This window comes from Mustelus asterias, chromosome 23 (genome assembly GCF_964213995.1).
Source record: "Mustelus asterias chromosome 23, sMusAst1.hap1.1, whole genome shotgun sequence".
Taxonomy (NCBI): Eukaryota; Metazoa; Chordata; class Chondrichthyes; order Carcharhiniformes; family Triakidae; genus Mustelus; species Mustelus asterias.
In genome coordinates, this window is record NC_135823.1 from 22,740,777 (window position 1) to 22,758,283 (window position 17,507).

The following is a 17,507-nucleotide window of genomic DNA, read 5'->3' on the forward strand; positions in this document are numbered from 1 at the left end:
ACTGACCTTGTTCCATCCAAAAACTACTGTTGAGCTCAAGAATTTTCACTTTGGGGCTTATGGAAGAGTTGTAAACTTTTGAGTTTAGTCAGATTATTTTAACTCCATTTCAGTGCATATTTTACAAGAAAAATTACCATTATACTCCAAATAAGTGAAGGGTATAGCTGTACACTAGTATCTTTCAGAATCAAAGTAGCAGTACCAAACAACTCCTAACCACAGAAAATAAGCTCCAAACTCAAACACAATTTCATACACAAGTTTTATTTTGAATTGAAAAATTTATTAAGTGAATACATTGAATGAATAAACTGATTTTAAAAAGAAAGGAATATCACAGAACCTGTAGAAAAATATACAAGGTTTTCCTTTCAAGATATTAATTGCAAGTTTGACCCCTGGAGCTAAGGGTTTTCATTTTTGCAAGCAGCCCCAGGTTTTGTAACTAACAATGCCAGAAAGGGAATAAGGCACTGAAGGCTGGTGCCCCACACCCATATGCAGAGGCTGCCAGCAACCCATTAAACATAAAGGTAAAAAGAGATACTCCGCAGCACATAATAAAAAACAAGTTGCACATGTATTTTTCTACAAGTTAAAGATGTCATTCGCTTTTTAAAGCCCTCATCACAGAATATCCCTTAATTATAAAAGGCACCAAATTAGTAGATTCCTTGTGCAGAATCCTGACAAAAAGGAAATGTAAACTCAAGAATCAGGTCGGTGCAAACATACAAAAGGACTTGCACGGTGTTCAGTGCACAAAAAACTATTCAAAAATAGAAATCACAAAGTATTGGGAAATCTCGATACAATATTTTAATAGATATAGGAACTATTCTACACTGCAATGTTAAGGGGGAATTAGGGGAAGATCAGGAGATTAGGATGCCAAAATGGTACACCTGTAGCACTGCGCCGATAGGGACCACTCCTTCACTAAGAGGATGGAAGAAAGACAGATTTAAAATGGCACACTCAGTTAATATTCTAGCCAATACAACTTTTTTTCAAAAAATGATAATTATTCTCAAAATGGTTGGGCTGCAGTACAGTGGAGGACTGACTCGCATGGGGAAAATAATTTGGAGCAATGAACAATTTCCATTCAACGTTAGTTAACGAGCACCTGAGATAAATGGTTCCTATTGATCTTTGAGCATGGCAGGCTTGGCCTCAGCTTTGTCACATCTGCTTCATGTACAAGTCAAGTTAATTTTATGAAACCAGGTATAAACACACTGTACTTTTCATGACCTTTTCGCTAAAGGCAGAAAAGAAAACAAGTGTAAGGCAATTTCTGATTGGGCCAGCTGAACCACCCCCACCTCCCCCAGATTCTTACTGCCATTTGTTCAAATGCCTCTGGCTATTGGAGCACAATTAATCCGGTAACAGAGAAAAATAAAGGAATAGGGAAAAAATAATTTTATTTCCTGGACCCCCGAACACCAATATTTTAATTGCTAATTTTAGGTGTTGGTATCTTAAAGATACTCTATTTACGAACAGTGGAATAATTGCCAAAGCTGACTTGTATTTTAAAAACTAGGATTTCCATTTGTGTGTAGTTTTCATTGTTGTTTGATCATTTAAAATGGAGATATTTGATCACTGTAATAAGTCCTGAAAGGAGCAAATGTCACAGTCGCTGGTATCCAAATATGCATTGCAGTTGTAATCCACCTTTTCCAGTGGTCATCTCTTTGGATATGTTTCAGAATGAGCCAACTTTTTCTGTTCTTAAATCAGCTGGTTTAATTTATTACGTAACTCTACAAACGGAGTGGTGTTCAGCATTTCCATGGCTGGAATAATCTGCAGCAACAGAGGTGAAAAAAATGATCAGTATTATTCTTAATGATTGGGCTGCAGTAACATTCCAAAGCAAACACTTTAAATCCCAGTGGAGGTCTGAGGATAGGAAGGTGGCCAGGTGACCCAGATCTCCTGGTTTTGCTGGGACAATCCTGGGTTTTCACCGAATGTCCCAGTGTCCAAATTGCTCAAATGTCCCAGTTCCCCCATCCCCTTTAATCTTCCCCTTGCGCTCATTTACTGTCAGCAAACTCAAAGAAAATCTACTGGTACTTAGTTGCACTCTGGGGATCAGCAAACTGTCCATCTGCCAATGTTTAAGAGGTAGTGTTGGGGCGCTCCCACATGTGCGGAATTCTCCTCACTGGCATCCAGAGCATCGACACGGATGCCATCATCTCACGCGAGAACACCATCCACCAGGTACATACTCTTGCAACTCGGCCAACGTTGTCTACCTGTTACGCTGCAGGAAAGGATGTCCCGAGGCATGGTACATTGGGAAAACCATGCAGACGCTACGACAATGGATGAATGAACACCGCTCGACAATCACCAGGCAAGACTGTTCTCTTCCTGTTGGGGAGCACTTCAGCGATCACGGGCATTCAACCTCCGATCTCCGGGTAAGCGTTCTCCAAGGCGGCCTTCACGACACACGACAGCGCAGAGGCGCTGAGCAGAGACTGATAGCCAGGTTCCGCATACATGAGCACGGCCTCAACCGGGATCTTGGGTTCATGTCACACTATCTGTAACCCCCACAACTTGCCTGGATGTGCAAAATCTCACTAGCTGTCCTGTCTGGAGACAATACACATCTCTTTAACCTGTGCTTAATGCTCCCTCCACTCACATTGGCTGTACCTTTAAGACTTGATTAGTTGTAAAGACTCACATTCCAATCATTATTCATGTAAATTGAGTTTGTGTCTTTGTGCCCTGTTTGTGATCAGAACTCCCATCCACCTGACGAACAGCCTGTTCCGAAAGCTAGTGGCTTTTGCTACCAAATAAACCTGTTGGACTTTAATCTGGTGTTGTGAGACTTCTTACTGTGTTTACCCCAGTCCAATGCCGGCATCTCCACATCATGTCTTCAATAATCAGGCGTCTTAATAGTGTTGCCAACTCAGGCTGGACATAATCTGGGAGATGCAGTCGCATGATTTCTTCTCCAGCTGCCCTTCCCTAGAGTATATCATTGGTCATCCAACATATCAATCATCAGAGTCCCATCTTTCCAGCGTGTCCTGGTTTGATTCTGGAAAATCTGGTTGCCGTAGGTTAGAAGATGGTCCACTTCAACCAGCTATTGTGCAGTGGTAGGACATGGGTTTGAAACCAGGAATTTCCCCCAGTAATGCTGTGATGTACTCTAACAAGCTAGTCACAAACCAGCATGGGGAAAGGCTACTTGACTGTCCTCTTGGCTAGCTTGTGTGTGAGACAAGGTAAATTGGAAGCAAGGAAAGTAATGAAATAACATTTCTGAGGCTCAATTATAAAAGGGATTGAATATAAATGTAGCTTTGAAAGCATTACGTCATCACTCAGAATTCCTTCCCTTCCAAAAACTGTTACTGTATATCAAAGAATTGGACCACATTGATTTCAATTTCAAGTACATCCATACCTTATTTTGTAGAAAACTGTGAAGTTTTTGTGTCCAGTGGCATTCCTTGTTTTTGAATCTGTGGAAGAACATAGTCACAAATTAGTACATTTACTTGCAGTTTGAAGTTACTCCAGGGAACCGGGTGGTAGAGTAAGTTTGACATCTCTGACCCAATCAAATCAACGGCCAGAAAATCTCCTCTGTCTGCAAGATTATTCATGTAATGAGTTTGGCCAGTCTCAAGTCATGGTGCCTACAGTAGAAGCCTGCCATTAATTTCACTGTGATTAAACTTCAACAAGGCGCAGCATATGCTTGTAAAATCTTGCAAAGAAACACAAACAAATCTTTGGTGAGCAAAAACAAACCTACAAAAAAATGCAGAAGTTTTATTGCAAAGAATCAGCTTAGAACAGGTCTGGCATGAATAGAAGGATGAATAAGGACATAGCAGTGCATTCAAAATTAAATTGTATTTGCCATTATGAGAGAGGGAATGCATTGTATAAACTAATTTCTATGGGCAAATTCACATTTTCAATCTTTCATTTACATTCACAGAATGCGACAGCCCAATATAAAACAGAAGAACTCCTAGACATGAAAACTTCTCGTGTCAAGGATGCTGCATTTCATTTTGGAGGAAGAATTCTTTATGAGAATGAACAAAGGAACAAGACTTCCTGGGGTGGCACAGTGGTTAGCACTGCTGCCCCACAGCGCCAGGGACCCAAGTTCAATTCTGGCCCTGGATGACTGTCTGTGTGGAGTTTACATGTTCTCCCTGTGTCTGCACGGGTTTCCTCCTGGCGCTCCGATTTCCTCCCACCGTCCAAATATGTGTAAGTTAGGTGGATTAGCCATGACAAATGCACAGGGTTACGGGGATAGGGCAGGGGGTAGGCCTGGGTAAGACAGTGAATCAACTCGTACTATTTTGAACCACTTTTGAAAGGGTCTTTTTAAAGACCAACAACATTTAAAAATCTAGATGCCACACAGCAGCCATTACTTGAGACATTACTTTTATTAAAATTAGATCCCTGCAGATTCCAGATATACTCACTCGTGCCACGACTCCACAAGAACATTGAGCACAGGAATGCTAACAGATTGGATAGTTGCTTGATTAAAAGACAGCAAAAGGGTCACCAGATCAGCGACATAGTCTGCATCACGACACTTAAACCTAATTTAAAAGAAATGTATTTAAATAAATAACATATCACCATTTCTGACAAAGATTTTAAAAATCATGGAAAAGCAAATTTAGCAGTATTATGTTCAGCAAACTAGAATCAGCGAGATATTTTGAGAGAAACAATGTTGGCTTATAAACAACTGAAATTGAACTTCTGAGTGCCTTGCATTAAAATAGACTTTAAAAGGAATTAAGTGAGACTATGCGTTCTGGTAAAAGCCTTTTTTTTCCCATTTGGAATTAGTAGTGAAATAATCAGTTTAACCAAATTGAGTTTTAGTTGGCCGGGGCACATTTTCTTCAGGAAGGTCAATGCATCACGTACCACCTCACATTCAATTATTAGTCGCCTCAATTACAAATGGCATCCTGTTTGCAGAGACAGACAGACAGACAGACAATCAATGATGCACATGGTCGATGTCTGATTAATTAAAATCTCGTCTCAAGGCAACAATTCTCCCCCAAGTATGATGGCATGCAATCAATCATGTTCTCTGGCAAAGGTCCGTGCTAGCGCATAATTGAGCAATTAAAGATTTCTAGTGTAATTGCTGCTTAGAGAAATACTTTAAATATTAGAGATCATGTGAAGTGCTTGAATGAACATGCAAAATTGTCTGCAGTATAACCACTCTCTTGCAAGGGGGAAGTCAAAACCAATTTTAGTATTCAGGTCAAGTAGGGTTGGGTGGATATATGGAGCCAGGTGAAAGTGGTCCAAATAAGGCGAGGAAGCAGACTGGAAGGGACAGGAAAGAGCGAGGGGAACAGAAGAGGGCATTCAACTCCTTTCCCCCATCCCAAGTCTACACTTTTGAGTTAGAATTTACTGCATGGAGGGCGAGTTACAAACTTGCAACAATCTTCACTCTATGGCTATTACTGAATTGTTGGACGTAGGGTGGTCAGAAAGGCAATGCATGGGAAAACTGCAGCTCTGGTATCCATTAACAAGGAAATCTAAGAGCTTATTTGACTAGTCTCCCCCAAGGGAGAGGAAAATATTCAATTTATGAATTTGCACAATTTACAGACTTGTAGTCTGGTTGATTGGTTGGATGAGAATTGGTTGTGTATTTATTAAGATTCAACTGAGCAGGTGGGGATCGTCTAGAACTAATGGGCAATTTAATGAAGTTTCTCACCATTTCAGTTGCGATGGGAGATTTTCCTTTGGTTAGGATATTCAGTACTCTTGTTAACAACCACGGCTTGGCCGATGGAGACAAATGCGATTGTGATCATTTATTTCCAGTTCCCATTCTAGCAGGTTGGGGTAGCAATCTTATTATTACTGTTAAACTAAACAAAGAGGGGACTGCAAAAGAACTACATTAGTTCAGTATACTCTGGAACTTTCTACCTAATGATAATTGACAGGCATTCGTGACTAGTAACCAATTGCAGTGCTATCTTACTGACATCTAATGTACATATATTGGCACCTTTAGATGCATGTTCCCATTAAGAAATACTACATTGGACTTTTCAAGGCATTTTGAAATGGAATGTGGTAATGCTTCTATGATAGATATGGCATTGATATTAGACATAATATTTAGCATTGCAATTCCTCATGTGGTGCAGTGTTTACGCTAAGAATCCCGTTTTAATCAACTTCAACATAACCATCTAAACAAATGGCTGGGGGGGGGGGGGGGGGCTGACATACCTGCAAACTTTCTAGATCACCAGTAATTGAAATTATACTTACGCGTCAATCAACATGCTTTTATATACATAAATATTGCTGCTCAAGATGCCACAGAAATGGTGCAAGACGTCTTCTTTCATGCTCAAGTTGTCGAACAAGAGTTTCAGAGCCCAGAAATTCTTCTAGAATTGCCATAAACAATATGAAATCAGCATCAAGAAAAATTCATAGCTGACTTGATGAGCTATCAATCTATAGCTAAACAGCAACAAGCATTTGCTGGATCAGGTGTTGAGGATTGAGTTGGGCCGAATGGGTGACGCTTTTGTGGAGAAACACTTGGGAGAGAGTGACCGGATCATTGAGGTTACAGTATTGAAGAGCAAGGATCCAACCTAGGTAGAAATTCTGAACTGGAAGAGGGCCAACTTCAATGGGTTGAGGGGGGTGGGATATCCTGCCAGGGGATAACAGACCAAAGACTAACAGGAAAAAACAGTAATGAAACACTGGATGATCTTTAAAGAGATGTTTCAGGTATAGGCTAGGTACATTTCAACAAGGGTGAGTAGGGGAACCAAAGCCTGAACCTTGGCTGATTAGGCAGGCAAGAGAATGATTAAATAAAAGAGGGTATATGATGCGAGTCAAGTGAAATTTTCAAGTGAGAATCAGGCCAAATACAATAAGCTCAGGGGGAAGTGAGAAGGAAAAGACTGACAAGAGAATAAAGAAGCGGTTAACAAAAAAAGGAACCCCAAAATCCTCTACCAGAATGTAAATATTAAGAAGTGTGGTGAGCCCTATTAGGCTAGAGGTACAGAACAATGAACACCTTGTATCATTTTATAAGGGGATGCTGACAAAATACTGGTTGAAGTAGAGGTGGTAGGGATAATGGATGGGGTGAAAAAGAATGCATTTGAATGGCTGGCTATGCTTCAAGTGGATTAGTTGCCTTGTCTGCATGGTTGACATCCAGATTGCTGACAAAATGGAGGATGTCATAATCTTCCATAGTAACGGGGAGGGATAGCAAATGTGACATCCTTATTCAGGGAAAGGGTGCAAGAACATTACTCGTAACTACAGGCCAGAGCGCGCGAGTATCAAGTCAGTTGTTGAAGGGAAAGTAATGGATGTTGTCTATATGGATTTTTAAGAAAGTATTTGACAAAGTCACACAAAAGGTTGGCTAATATTGAGGTTTATGGAAGAGGGGGATCAGTGTACGAACAGAAAACAGTGAGTGATGGTAAGTGGTTATTTTTCAGACTGAAAGAGAATAGATGAGGGCTCAGGAATAGGATTACTGCTTTTTTGATTAGGGTTTATTTATTTAGCAAATGCCAAGTCCCTAAACCAAGCAGTTTCTTCCAGTTCCGCTGTGTTGAGTGTAGATCAGCCTCTGCTGAGTCTGTGGATTGGACACTCTATGATGTGGTGCATAGTTTGCTCTCTCCCACAGGCAAATTGGGGGCTGGCACTAATGCCCCATCCAAGGACGTTGGCCAAGCAGGGGTCGTGGCCGGTGCTGAACCTGTTGAAGGTAGACCACTCTTTCCTTGGCAGGTTGAAACCGGACAGCTGTTAACTTGGGGTTGAGACCAGGTACTTGTTTGTCGTGTCCAATGATTCCCATTCTTTTGTCCAGGTGGAATTTGCATTGAGGTGCTTGCTGCGTGGGAGGTTTTTTCCAGATCAGCCTTCTTGATCTTGGATGGGCTGAATAAATCAGCATTAAGTGGCAGGTGGGAGGCCATTGCAAACATTTTCTATCAGAGAGAGAGAGAGTGAGAGCGAGAGCGTGTGATCATCTTGACCAAGCAGTGGTGTAGTATTCTGCTACTGGGCACAAGAGTGCAAGTGCTGAGGTTTGGAGTGTGGTGGTAGCAGCACTCCACACTGAGCCAGCTACTTCGACAATCAAGTTGTTTTTGGACTTGACCTTGGTTGCAGTTGTTTTTCGGTGTTCCCGGAAGGTCAGTGTCCTATCTAGGGTCACCCTGAGATATGTTGGGAATTGGATGGTGCTTTAACTTGTAGCCATTCATTTGGATGTTGAATTCTTTATTAGCTTTTGCATTGTCTTAGTTCACTCCAGGTGTTTCTGTCCAGAGATGCCTTAGCTATGGCAAGCAGGTGGCTGAAGATATGATTGGGAGTAACAGAGGTGGCTTTAGGGTTTCTCCAAGAATATGGATTAGGCTCCAACACTTCCTGTTGGAGTGTGTGAAATTTAGCTCTGCTATAGTTTCCTTCCACTTGGTGTGGCACGCAGCATTGAGGGACTCTGGGTTAAATTACTGGCTACGAGTTCAGATCAGTGTTTTGTTACATGGAAATCAAATGGGGTTGATACTTGCTAACGGCACTGATACTACTGAAGTGAACAGGACGCTTTACATTGAAATTGAGCAGTTAGTCGCAGCAAACTGATCAAAGCAGGTAATCAGAGTGGGACAGGAAAGCCCTTATGCGGGTACGCCAATGGAAGGATTTTGAGAATATGCTAACCAACCAACAGCTCTTCCACAAATTATTCCGGATGTAAACCCACACAGGAGGACTCGAGAAGGAAGACAGAAGATATGCATTGACCGGGGTGGCCAACGTAAGAGACAATTCACCTAGGGAGGGGCTGGTGACCATGAGAGCGGGGAGAGCGACAGCTGTTAAAGTCGAGAGTGCGGGTACACAAGTGATGTCACGGAAAGTTAAGGAAAGAGAACAGATTTATTAAGGGCAAATCATGTTGAACAAACATGTTTGAGTATTTTGATGAAGTAACTGAAAAGGTTGAAGAAGGCAATGCTGTTGATTTAGTTGTACATGCACTTCCAAAAGGCATTTCATAAAATGCCACAACAGACGTGAGCAAAGTTGGAACTCCAGGAATAAAAGGGACAGTCGGAACACAAATCCAAAAATTGCCTTGAATGACAGGAAACAAACTAGTGGTCGTTTTCTGGAACAAAGTTCCCCTGGAGTCGGTATTAGGACCCCTGCTCTTACTAAGATATATTGATGACCAGGACCAGGCTGTACAGGGCACAATTTCAAAACTTACGGATGATGTGAAATTTGGAAAGATTGTGAACAGTGAAGAGGACAGTATTGAATGTAAAAGGGGGACATGGATAGGTAGGTGGAACGGGCAGACAAATGGCAGGTGAAATTTAATGCAGAATAAGTATGAAGTGATTCATTTGGGTGGAAATAACATGGCGAAACAATATAAAACAAAGGGAAAAGGAGGGGGGGTTAGGGTATACATGCACATAAATCATTGAAGGTGGCAGGACAGGTTGAGAGAGTACAAAAGCAATCAAGTTAGGTTAAACTTCTATAAAACACAGTTCAGCCTCAACTGCAATATTGCATCCAGTTCTGGGCACCACATTTTAGGATGGATATGAAGGTTTCAGAGAGATTGCAGAAAAGATTCATGAGAATGGGTTCAGGGATGAGGAACTTTAGTTACATGGATAGATTGGAGAAACTGGGACTATTCTCTTTGAAGAGGTTTTCTTTTGGTTGAGTTTTATCTGCATGCATGCTCAAAAAAGCTGGCAGTTGCTGTTGAATCCTGGAAGCAGTTTTGAGGCAAATGGTGGGGATGGGCGGAAGCACAAAAAGGGGGAGAAAATAGCAGGAAGACAGAAGAGAATCAAAGTGAATTCCTTAGATCTGTGGCACACCTTGGTTTGGTCCCAGAAGAGGTGAAGGAATCCTTAAGATCCTGTGAAGTATAGAGGAACTCTTGGTGGAAAGAACTAGGAGTGCTAGGTCAGGATTTTTGGGTTTAAAGAATAAATGTTTACGAAATATATTTCAATTACATAATGGAATGAAGTTAAGGGTAAATACAGGGTTAAATTTACACTAGTGTTACTATAAAATGGAATCCTAAATATTATGAAGCTAGGAAAGCAAGGCACAATTAAAAAACCTCTGGAAATAGTGATAGAAAACACCAAACAAAGGAGAGAGATTGTGAAAATAAGAATTAAAATTAGTTTGTGAAAGAAATTACAGCAAGTTATGGAATCACCACCGCCACCTTCTATGCTGAAAGCAATTTTCAAACTCCATACATTGACTTGGGAAAGGAAAGACAAGATTCAAAAGAAAATAAACCAGTTCCAATAATATTATTGTTCTTACCCCATAAGCTACAATTAATGGTAGAACAATGTTGATCACTGGAAGATTCTTATGCAACATCTGGGCAGTGGCCACCGTTACAAGAATCAATGCAGATTCCCTGTGAAGCTGTAAGAAAGAACATTTTATATTATCATCCATCTAAGAGTATCCATGGAATTTAATACAAAAGTTAAACCCAATTGTAAAACAAAAGACATGCTTCAAGGTAAATAGCCAGTATCTCTGAGAACTAAACAACTTGAAATGATATATGGAACCTTGATAGCTACAATTTGTTTCATTCCCAGTCTTAGGAGGAACCAAATTGACAACTCTTGCTGTACTTGATCAATGAATAGCCCTTGGAGGTATAGGTGTAGCACTGTAACTAAAACATCTAGCCTGGAATAACTGAACCTGTCTCCAAGCCAATTAAAAGGGAAAAACCCCACTCTCCGAGGGAACAAATTAAGATCCGCTCCTTGCGATCCGATTTCTTGCCCCCAAAGTGAAAATTCAGGTCATGGAGTTTGGCAAGGGAAAGGAAACCTAATGCAGGAAGCTGGAAATTTGCCTGATAGTGACAGTTAATACATGGATGAAAATTTATACCGCTTCTTTTGGGCACAAGGGTCTTAGGCAGCGGAGGGAAGGTATGAGGACCATACTCAGAACAGTACAGCACAGAACAGGCCCTTCGGCCCACGATGTTGCACCGAGCTTTATCTGAAACCAAGATCAAGCTATCCCACTCCCTATCATCCTGGTGTGCTCCATGTGCCTATCCAATAACCGCTTAAATGTTCCTAAAGTGTCCGACTCCACTATCACTGCAGGCAGTCCATTCCACATCCCAACCACTCTGCGTAAAGGACCTACCTCTGATATCCTTCCTATATCTCCCATGAACCCTATAGTTATGCCCCCTTGTAATAGCTCCATCCACCCGAGGAAATAGTCTTTGAACGTTCACTCTATCTATCCCCTTCATCATTTTATAAACCTCTATTAAGTCTCCCCTCAGCCTCCTCCGCTCAAGAGAGAACAGCCCTAGCTCCCTCAACCTTTCCTCGTAAGACCTACCCTCCAAACCAGACAGCATCCAGGTAAATCTCCTCTGCACTCTTTCCAGCACTTCCACATCATTCTTATTGTGAGGTGACCAGAACTGCACACAATATTCCAAATGTAGTCTCACCAAGGTCCTGTACAGTTGCAGCATAACCCCATGGCTCTTAAACTCCAACCCCCTGTTAATAAAAGCTAACACACTATAGGCCTTCTTCACAGCTCTATCCGCTTGAGTGGCAACCTTCAGAGATCTGTGGATATGGACCCCAAGATCTCTCTGTTCCTCCACAGTCTTCAGAACCCTACCTTTGACCCGGTAATCCACATTTAAATTAGTCCTACCAAAATGAATCACCTCACATTTATCAGGGTTAAACTCCATTTGCCATTTTTCAGCCCAGCTTTGCATCCTATCTATATCTCTTTGCAGCCTACAACAGCCCTCCACCTCATCCACTACTCCACCAATCTTGGTGTCATCAGCAAATTTACTGATCCACCCTTCAGCCCCCTCCTCTAAGTCATTAATAAAAATCACAAAGAGCAGAGGACCAAGCACTGATCCCTGTGGCACTCGGCTAGCAACCTGCCTCCAGTCCGAAAATTTTCCATCCACCACCACCCTCTGTCTTCGATCAGATAGCCAGTTACCTATCCAATCGGCCAACTTTCCCTCTATCCCACACCTCCTTACTTTCATCATAAGCCGACCATGGGGGACCTTATCAAACGCCTTACTAGTCACTTAGTTACCTCCTCAAAAAATTCTATCAAATTTGTGAGGCCCTTCACGAATCCGTGCTGACTATCCTGGATTAATCCGCATCTTTCTAAATGGTCGTAAATCCCATCCCCAAGGACCTTTTCCATCAATTTACCAACCACCGAAGTGAGACTAACCGGTCTATAATTATCAGGGTCATTTCTATTCCCTTTCTTAAACAGAGGAACAACATTCGCCACTCTCCAGTCCTCTGGCACCATCCCCGTGGACAGTGAGGACCCAAAGATCAAAGCCAAAGGCTCTGCAATCTCATCCCTTGCCTCCCAAAGAATCCTAGGATATATTTCATCAGGCCCAGGGGACTTATCGACCTTCAGTTTAAAATACTCAGATTGTAATAAACTGAAAGAAATACTGGCCATCAAGTTAACAATTCCAAACTTTACTTGAAGAAAAACAAATTATTTTCACACTAATTGGATTGTCCATGTTTTTTAAAAAGTTACTCTGGCACCCCTGCTTGCTATTGGCTGCCACCTCCAGGCATCTGAACCTTCCTCCTGTTGTGTCAGAAAATTTAAGGGACTGGAAGAATCGCAGGTAATATTGATTATCTACTTCATGGGGGCAGGCAGCCTTGTCAGGTCCCAATCCCACCATCCACAAAATGGCCGGCACCTTGAAACTGACATTATGCTTTGGCGCCTGTATTTTTGGGTTTTGTCCACTTCGGTTTCCAATGCCAGCAGGACCTGAAAACTCAGCCCCAAATCAAGTACTGTTGACTCAACAAATGCTCAAGGTCTCTGGAGATGCAGACAGGCAAGTATATTATTAGCTACAACTCAAGAAATTCTAGTTAAATTGCAAAAAGAGATCTGGACTGGGAAAGAGATTTCTTTTGAATTAACATTGTTGTGACCAACTGGACGAGGGGGTTTGGGAGGGGGTGGGGCGGGGGTGGGTAGAGAAAGAGTTGAACAAAATTAGAGTCCTGTTCAGGAAACTTAAATTAGGGGACCTCGAGCAGGTACTGGTCGTAACAAGTACATCATTAAGATGTGTTGCAAACACTGAATAAAATCCTGTATTTAATTTCAATCAGAGTACAACATGTCAGATGAACTTTGGGATTCACTGTTCAAAGATAACAGCCTATTTAAAACGTGGTGGGTATTTTTAAAAGTTCTCAGTTTGAGTTACTGAATGCCTGACTGAGGCTGCATTTACCAGCTGATAGCTGTGGTTTTGCTTTCAGCCAAACAGTATCCTGTTTACACTGCCTGCATAAAACGTGAATGCAGCTGCCCAGGATGGAGTACTCTGCACCTGTGCTTACACAGGCATCCTGAACTCCCCTCTCTGAAGGCCAAATCAAATTGCTTAGACAATGCGAGCAGCAGCATCCGCAATCTCACTCTGTTTAAAATGGAAACACTCTACAAACTCTATACTCTGCCATGTGAAGTACAAGCAGGCATTCTCAGTACCCTCTGCTCCAGAGTTTGGGCCCTGATTCCAAGATTCATTCTGCAGAAACTCCAAAATATCACTAATATGAAATCTAGAAAAACAGAAATTGTTGGAAACACTCAGCAGGTCGGACTGGAGAGGGGAACGGAATTAACATTTTGGTCCTGAGGATAGGTCCAACTCTGTTTCTCTCTCTCTTTCTCTCCACAAATGCTGCACCTGCTGAATATTTCCAGCATTTTCTGTTTTTACTCTCAAAACTTCTTGGGCAAATTAATTGTGGTTAAAGGTCATAAGGAAAAAGCATGTTCGTTTAGAAATTGGAAATAAAAATACTAGATTGAGGGAGGTCAATCAGTATTTCAAGAGAAAAAGATTAACGTTTCAGACAACTTCCTCAAACTGAAGGGCCTGTTCTTGTGCTGTAATTTTCTTTATTCTTTGTTTGTTCTTTGATGCCGGGACACGAAACTTCAAAATGGTGTGAATGCCCAACCTTTTGTATTTAGTTGTGTGGTTAAAGAAGATTTAATTGTACCATTCTTGAAGAAAGCTGTAAACAGATGATCAGTGAAGCTGAGGTCTGCAAGAATGGCAAGCTAATGATCATGTATTGGATGTTATTCTGATAAAAGGTCAGTGTTCCAAAATTAGTATACATGACAAACTGCCTTGTTGCTACACATTTTATTTTTAGTGCAATGCTGTTAATGTTATCCAGGCTACCTTTCCAGTGTCATTCGCCTTCAAGTATCAGAAAGGTAGGCGATAGTCAAAAAGTGCTACGGGGAAGTTGATAATATACACAAACACAACACTGAAAGAATGGAAAACATTATCCTTTTAAAGAAAGGAGGCGGCATGGTGTCACAGTGGCTGGCATTGCTGCCTCAGTGCCAGGGACCCGGGTTAGATTCTCATCTTGGGTCACTGTCTGTGTGGAGTTTGCACATTTTCTCCGCGTCTGCGTAGGTTTCCTCCGGGTGCTCCGGTTTCCTCCCACAGTCCAAAGATGTGCAGGTTAGGTTGATTGGCCATGCTTAAATCGCCCCTTCGTGTCAGGGGGACTAGCTAGGGTAAATGCATGGGGTTATGGGGATAAGGCCTGGGTGGGACTGTTGTCGGTGCAGACTCAATGGGCCAAATGGCCCCCTTTAGCACTGTGGGGATTCTATGATTCTAAAAACAGCTTATTACAAAGTTTTAGGCCAGTGTCATGTCAGGTGTGCTCTGCTCAAAGGGAAGAAGGTCATTGTCTGCTGGTGCTTCAGCCTGTGCCATTTTCTTGGCAGTTTCTGTTAGTGATGGTTTGCCCATTGCTTTCTAAAGGCAGGGGAGGAGGCTGGTCCCAAGTCTACTTCAGCCAGAATTGGGACTCAATCCAGTGCCAATGATTTAATTTTGAAACATATGCTAGTCTTCTAACAAACCAACTGAGCTAAATGGCTCCACTTTAGACCAATAACATTGCATTTATTTACTGCTCGCAGATCGCTCTACAAAAACAATTTGATTATTGTAATAATGTTACTTGTTTTAATAGTGACCCCCAAAATATTCAGAACTCAGAATCGACTGCAGTGGTGGATAGCCTGTGGCCCAGGGTCACATGCGGCCCATCAGGGTTCTGAGCCATTTTGTTGAACATTGTCCATTGAGATGAAGGTGGGTCACTCACTAGCCTAGGTTGCCCACCACTGATCTATTGTGTTTAATGGATAGAACCCTACACAGCATTTAGACACAAGACCTTCACTTACCACAGATGAAAAGGTTTTGGGTAAGCCCACCATTCCCTTCTTCAGATCTTCAAGGACTGCTGTTGCAAGGATAGTTGTGCTCTGACAAGAAAGGTTTTTTTAAATTTCTACATTAATGGAGGAAATAATAATTCCTAGAACTTAAAACACAGCCTGTGAGACCAACTTCTGAATAGATTCATGTTGTAGCAATTAACACACATTCTAAAAATCTGGGTGCTCCTCAGCTACGAAGTCTCAAAACAACAATGGTGTATTCGCACCAAAGCTTTTGCAGAGAAAAAAACCCAACAAAACTAGTTCCTCCCCCCAGTTTCTTTAGAGATTAATAAAGTCACTCCTAAAGGCTACAATATAAAATTCTTCAGCACACACAGTCCATAGTGGCAGTTAAAATTAACCCTTTTGTTTTGTTAAACAGAAACTTTAAAAAGTGTGTTGCATCACCCCATTATCTCGAAGTCAACCAATTGAATTGCCAAACAGCCATCATATTTTACTGTGGACCATGCTGTGTGCAAACAGGTTTTTCTTCTCAACTTTGGCCCTCATAGGAGAATCTGAACCAAGGGCACAGCTTCAGAAGAAGGGATTTCCCATTTAAGATGAAGTGGAGGAGTTTCTTCCCTCAGATGGTCTCTCATCTTTGAAATTCTCCTCCATAGAGAAGAGTGGAGGCTAGCCATTGGATATATTTAACAAGGGAATCAAGGATTATGGGGCAGAACAAGAAAGGGAGTTAAGGTGATGACCATATCTCCAATGGTCTTATTAACAGAAGAGCAGGCTTGAGGGTCCAAATGGGCTACTCCTGCCCCAATTTCTTGCACAAACTGGCTTGTCATATTGTCTTACATTAAAACAGTAACCACAATTCAAAAATACTTTGGGATGTTCTGAGGGCGTGAAAGAAACCAAGTTGGTTTGGCTGTAAAGGATCAAAAAGCAAAAGACCATTTAGGACATCTTGGGGCGAATCGTAGCAGGGCGAGGAGCAGACCATGGAAAAATCCATTGACCTTGGGGTGGGATTTTCCGGTTTTGGGGCAAGCGCAGCGGGAAAATCCCGCCCCTTGAGCAAGAATGAAAATACTGCTGTAATCGAATATAAAAATACACTTAATTACTCATGATTTATAATGAGTAGGCTGGTTGTCTACAAATTTATTTACACAACTTTAAAAAACCCTCTTTCCCTCCCTCATAATACAGTATTAGTGATATTGGTGGCCATTACAAGTGAGAGCTGATACTGCAGGTGCAGTAGACCACCATAATTGCTTTGATTTAAAATGAAACAGGTTTCAGTACATTGAGCAATTTGAAAAACAGATAATTTAAAGCCAGACTGTTGTTTCTGTACAGTTATTGTGAGCATTGAATGCTGGGCTGGAGAATAGTTAGGGATGTGGAATAAAAATGCTGGCCTAGCCACGTCCCAGGAAAGAATTTTTTAAAAATTGAGGCAACGGCCATTAAAAAAGCAAATAAATGTTTAAAGCACAGGATGAGAGTGTAATATGTGGAAAGAAAAAGGACAATATGATTAGTGTAATTTTACAGCAAGGAGCCAGCACAATGTTACAATTGCTACAATTCCTATTCTATGGTCATTTTGAATCTCCCCACACAATTAACTTTGAAACACCCATTTATGTGAGAAATGTTACATAAATGCAAATTGACATACACTCACTGTGGGTGTACCCACCCTCCCCCCGTGGATTGCAGAGATTAAGATAGCTCATGGACATCTTCTCAAAGACAATTAAGGATGGGCAAGAAATGCTGGCCTTGCCAGTGGCACCGTCATCTCGTGAAGGAATAAAAAACAGACCAAATCATTTCACTTCCTTATATTCCAACAAGTTTGGACTACTGGAAGTAACTTACTTTCACAAATACAGGTGGGGGTGCCGGTAGCACGACTTCTGTCAATGTGAATGAATTGCAGTGAAGTTGAATCAGTCTGCTCCAGCACTGAACCTAAACATAGGAGAAACATATTTACACATCATGTCTCATCACATTAA

General features: G+C 41.6%; 1 protein-coding gene across 2 annotated transcripts in view; it reads right to left on the reverse strand.

Annotated features, from left to right (window-relative positions):
• Positions 1–247: 247 nt before the first annotated feature.
• Positions 248–17,507, reverse strand: part of LOC144510568 (uncharacterized) — a 63,726-nt gene continuing 46,466 nt past the window's right edge. For both annotated transcript variants that reach the window (XM_078240102.1, XM_078240104.1), the window contains exons 14-20: positions 17,368–17,460; positions 15,475–15,555; positions 10,465–10,572; positions 6,358–6,479; positions 4,506–4,628; positions 3,458–3,515; positions 248–1,821 (exon numbers count right to left, since the gene is read on the reverse strand). In XM_078240102.1, coding sequence (XP_078096228.1) covers positions 1,747–1,821; positions 3,458–3,515; positions 4,506–4,628; positions 6,358–6,479; positions 10,465–10,572; positions 15,475–15,555; positions 17,368–17,460 — 660 coding nt within the window. In that variant the 3' untranslated portion in view covers positions 248–1,746. The remainder of the gene's footprint in view (positions 1,822–3,457; positions 3,516–4,505; positions 4,629–6,357; positions 6,480–10,464; positions 10,573–15,474; positions 15,556–17,367; positions 17,461–17,507) is intronic.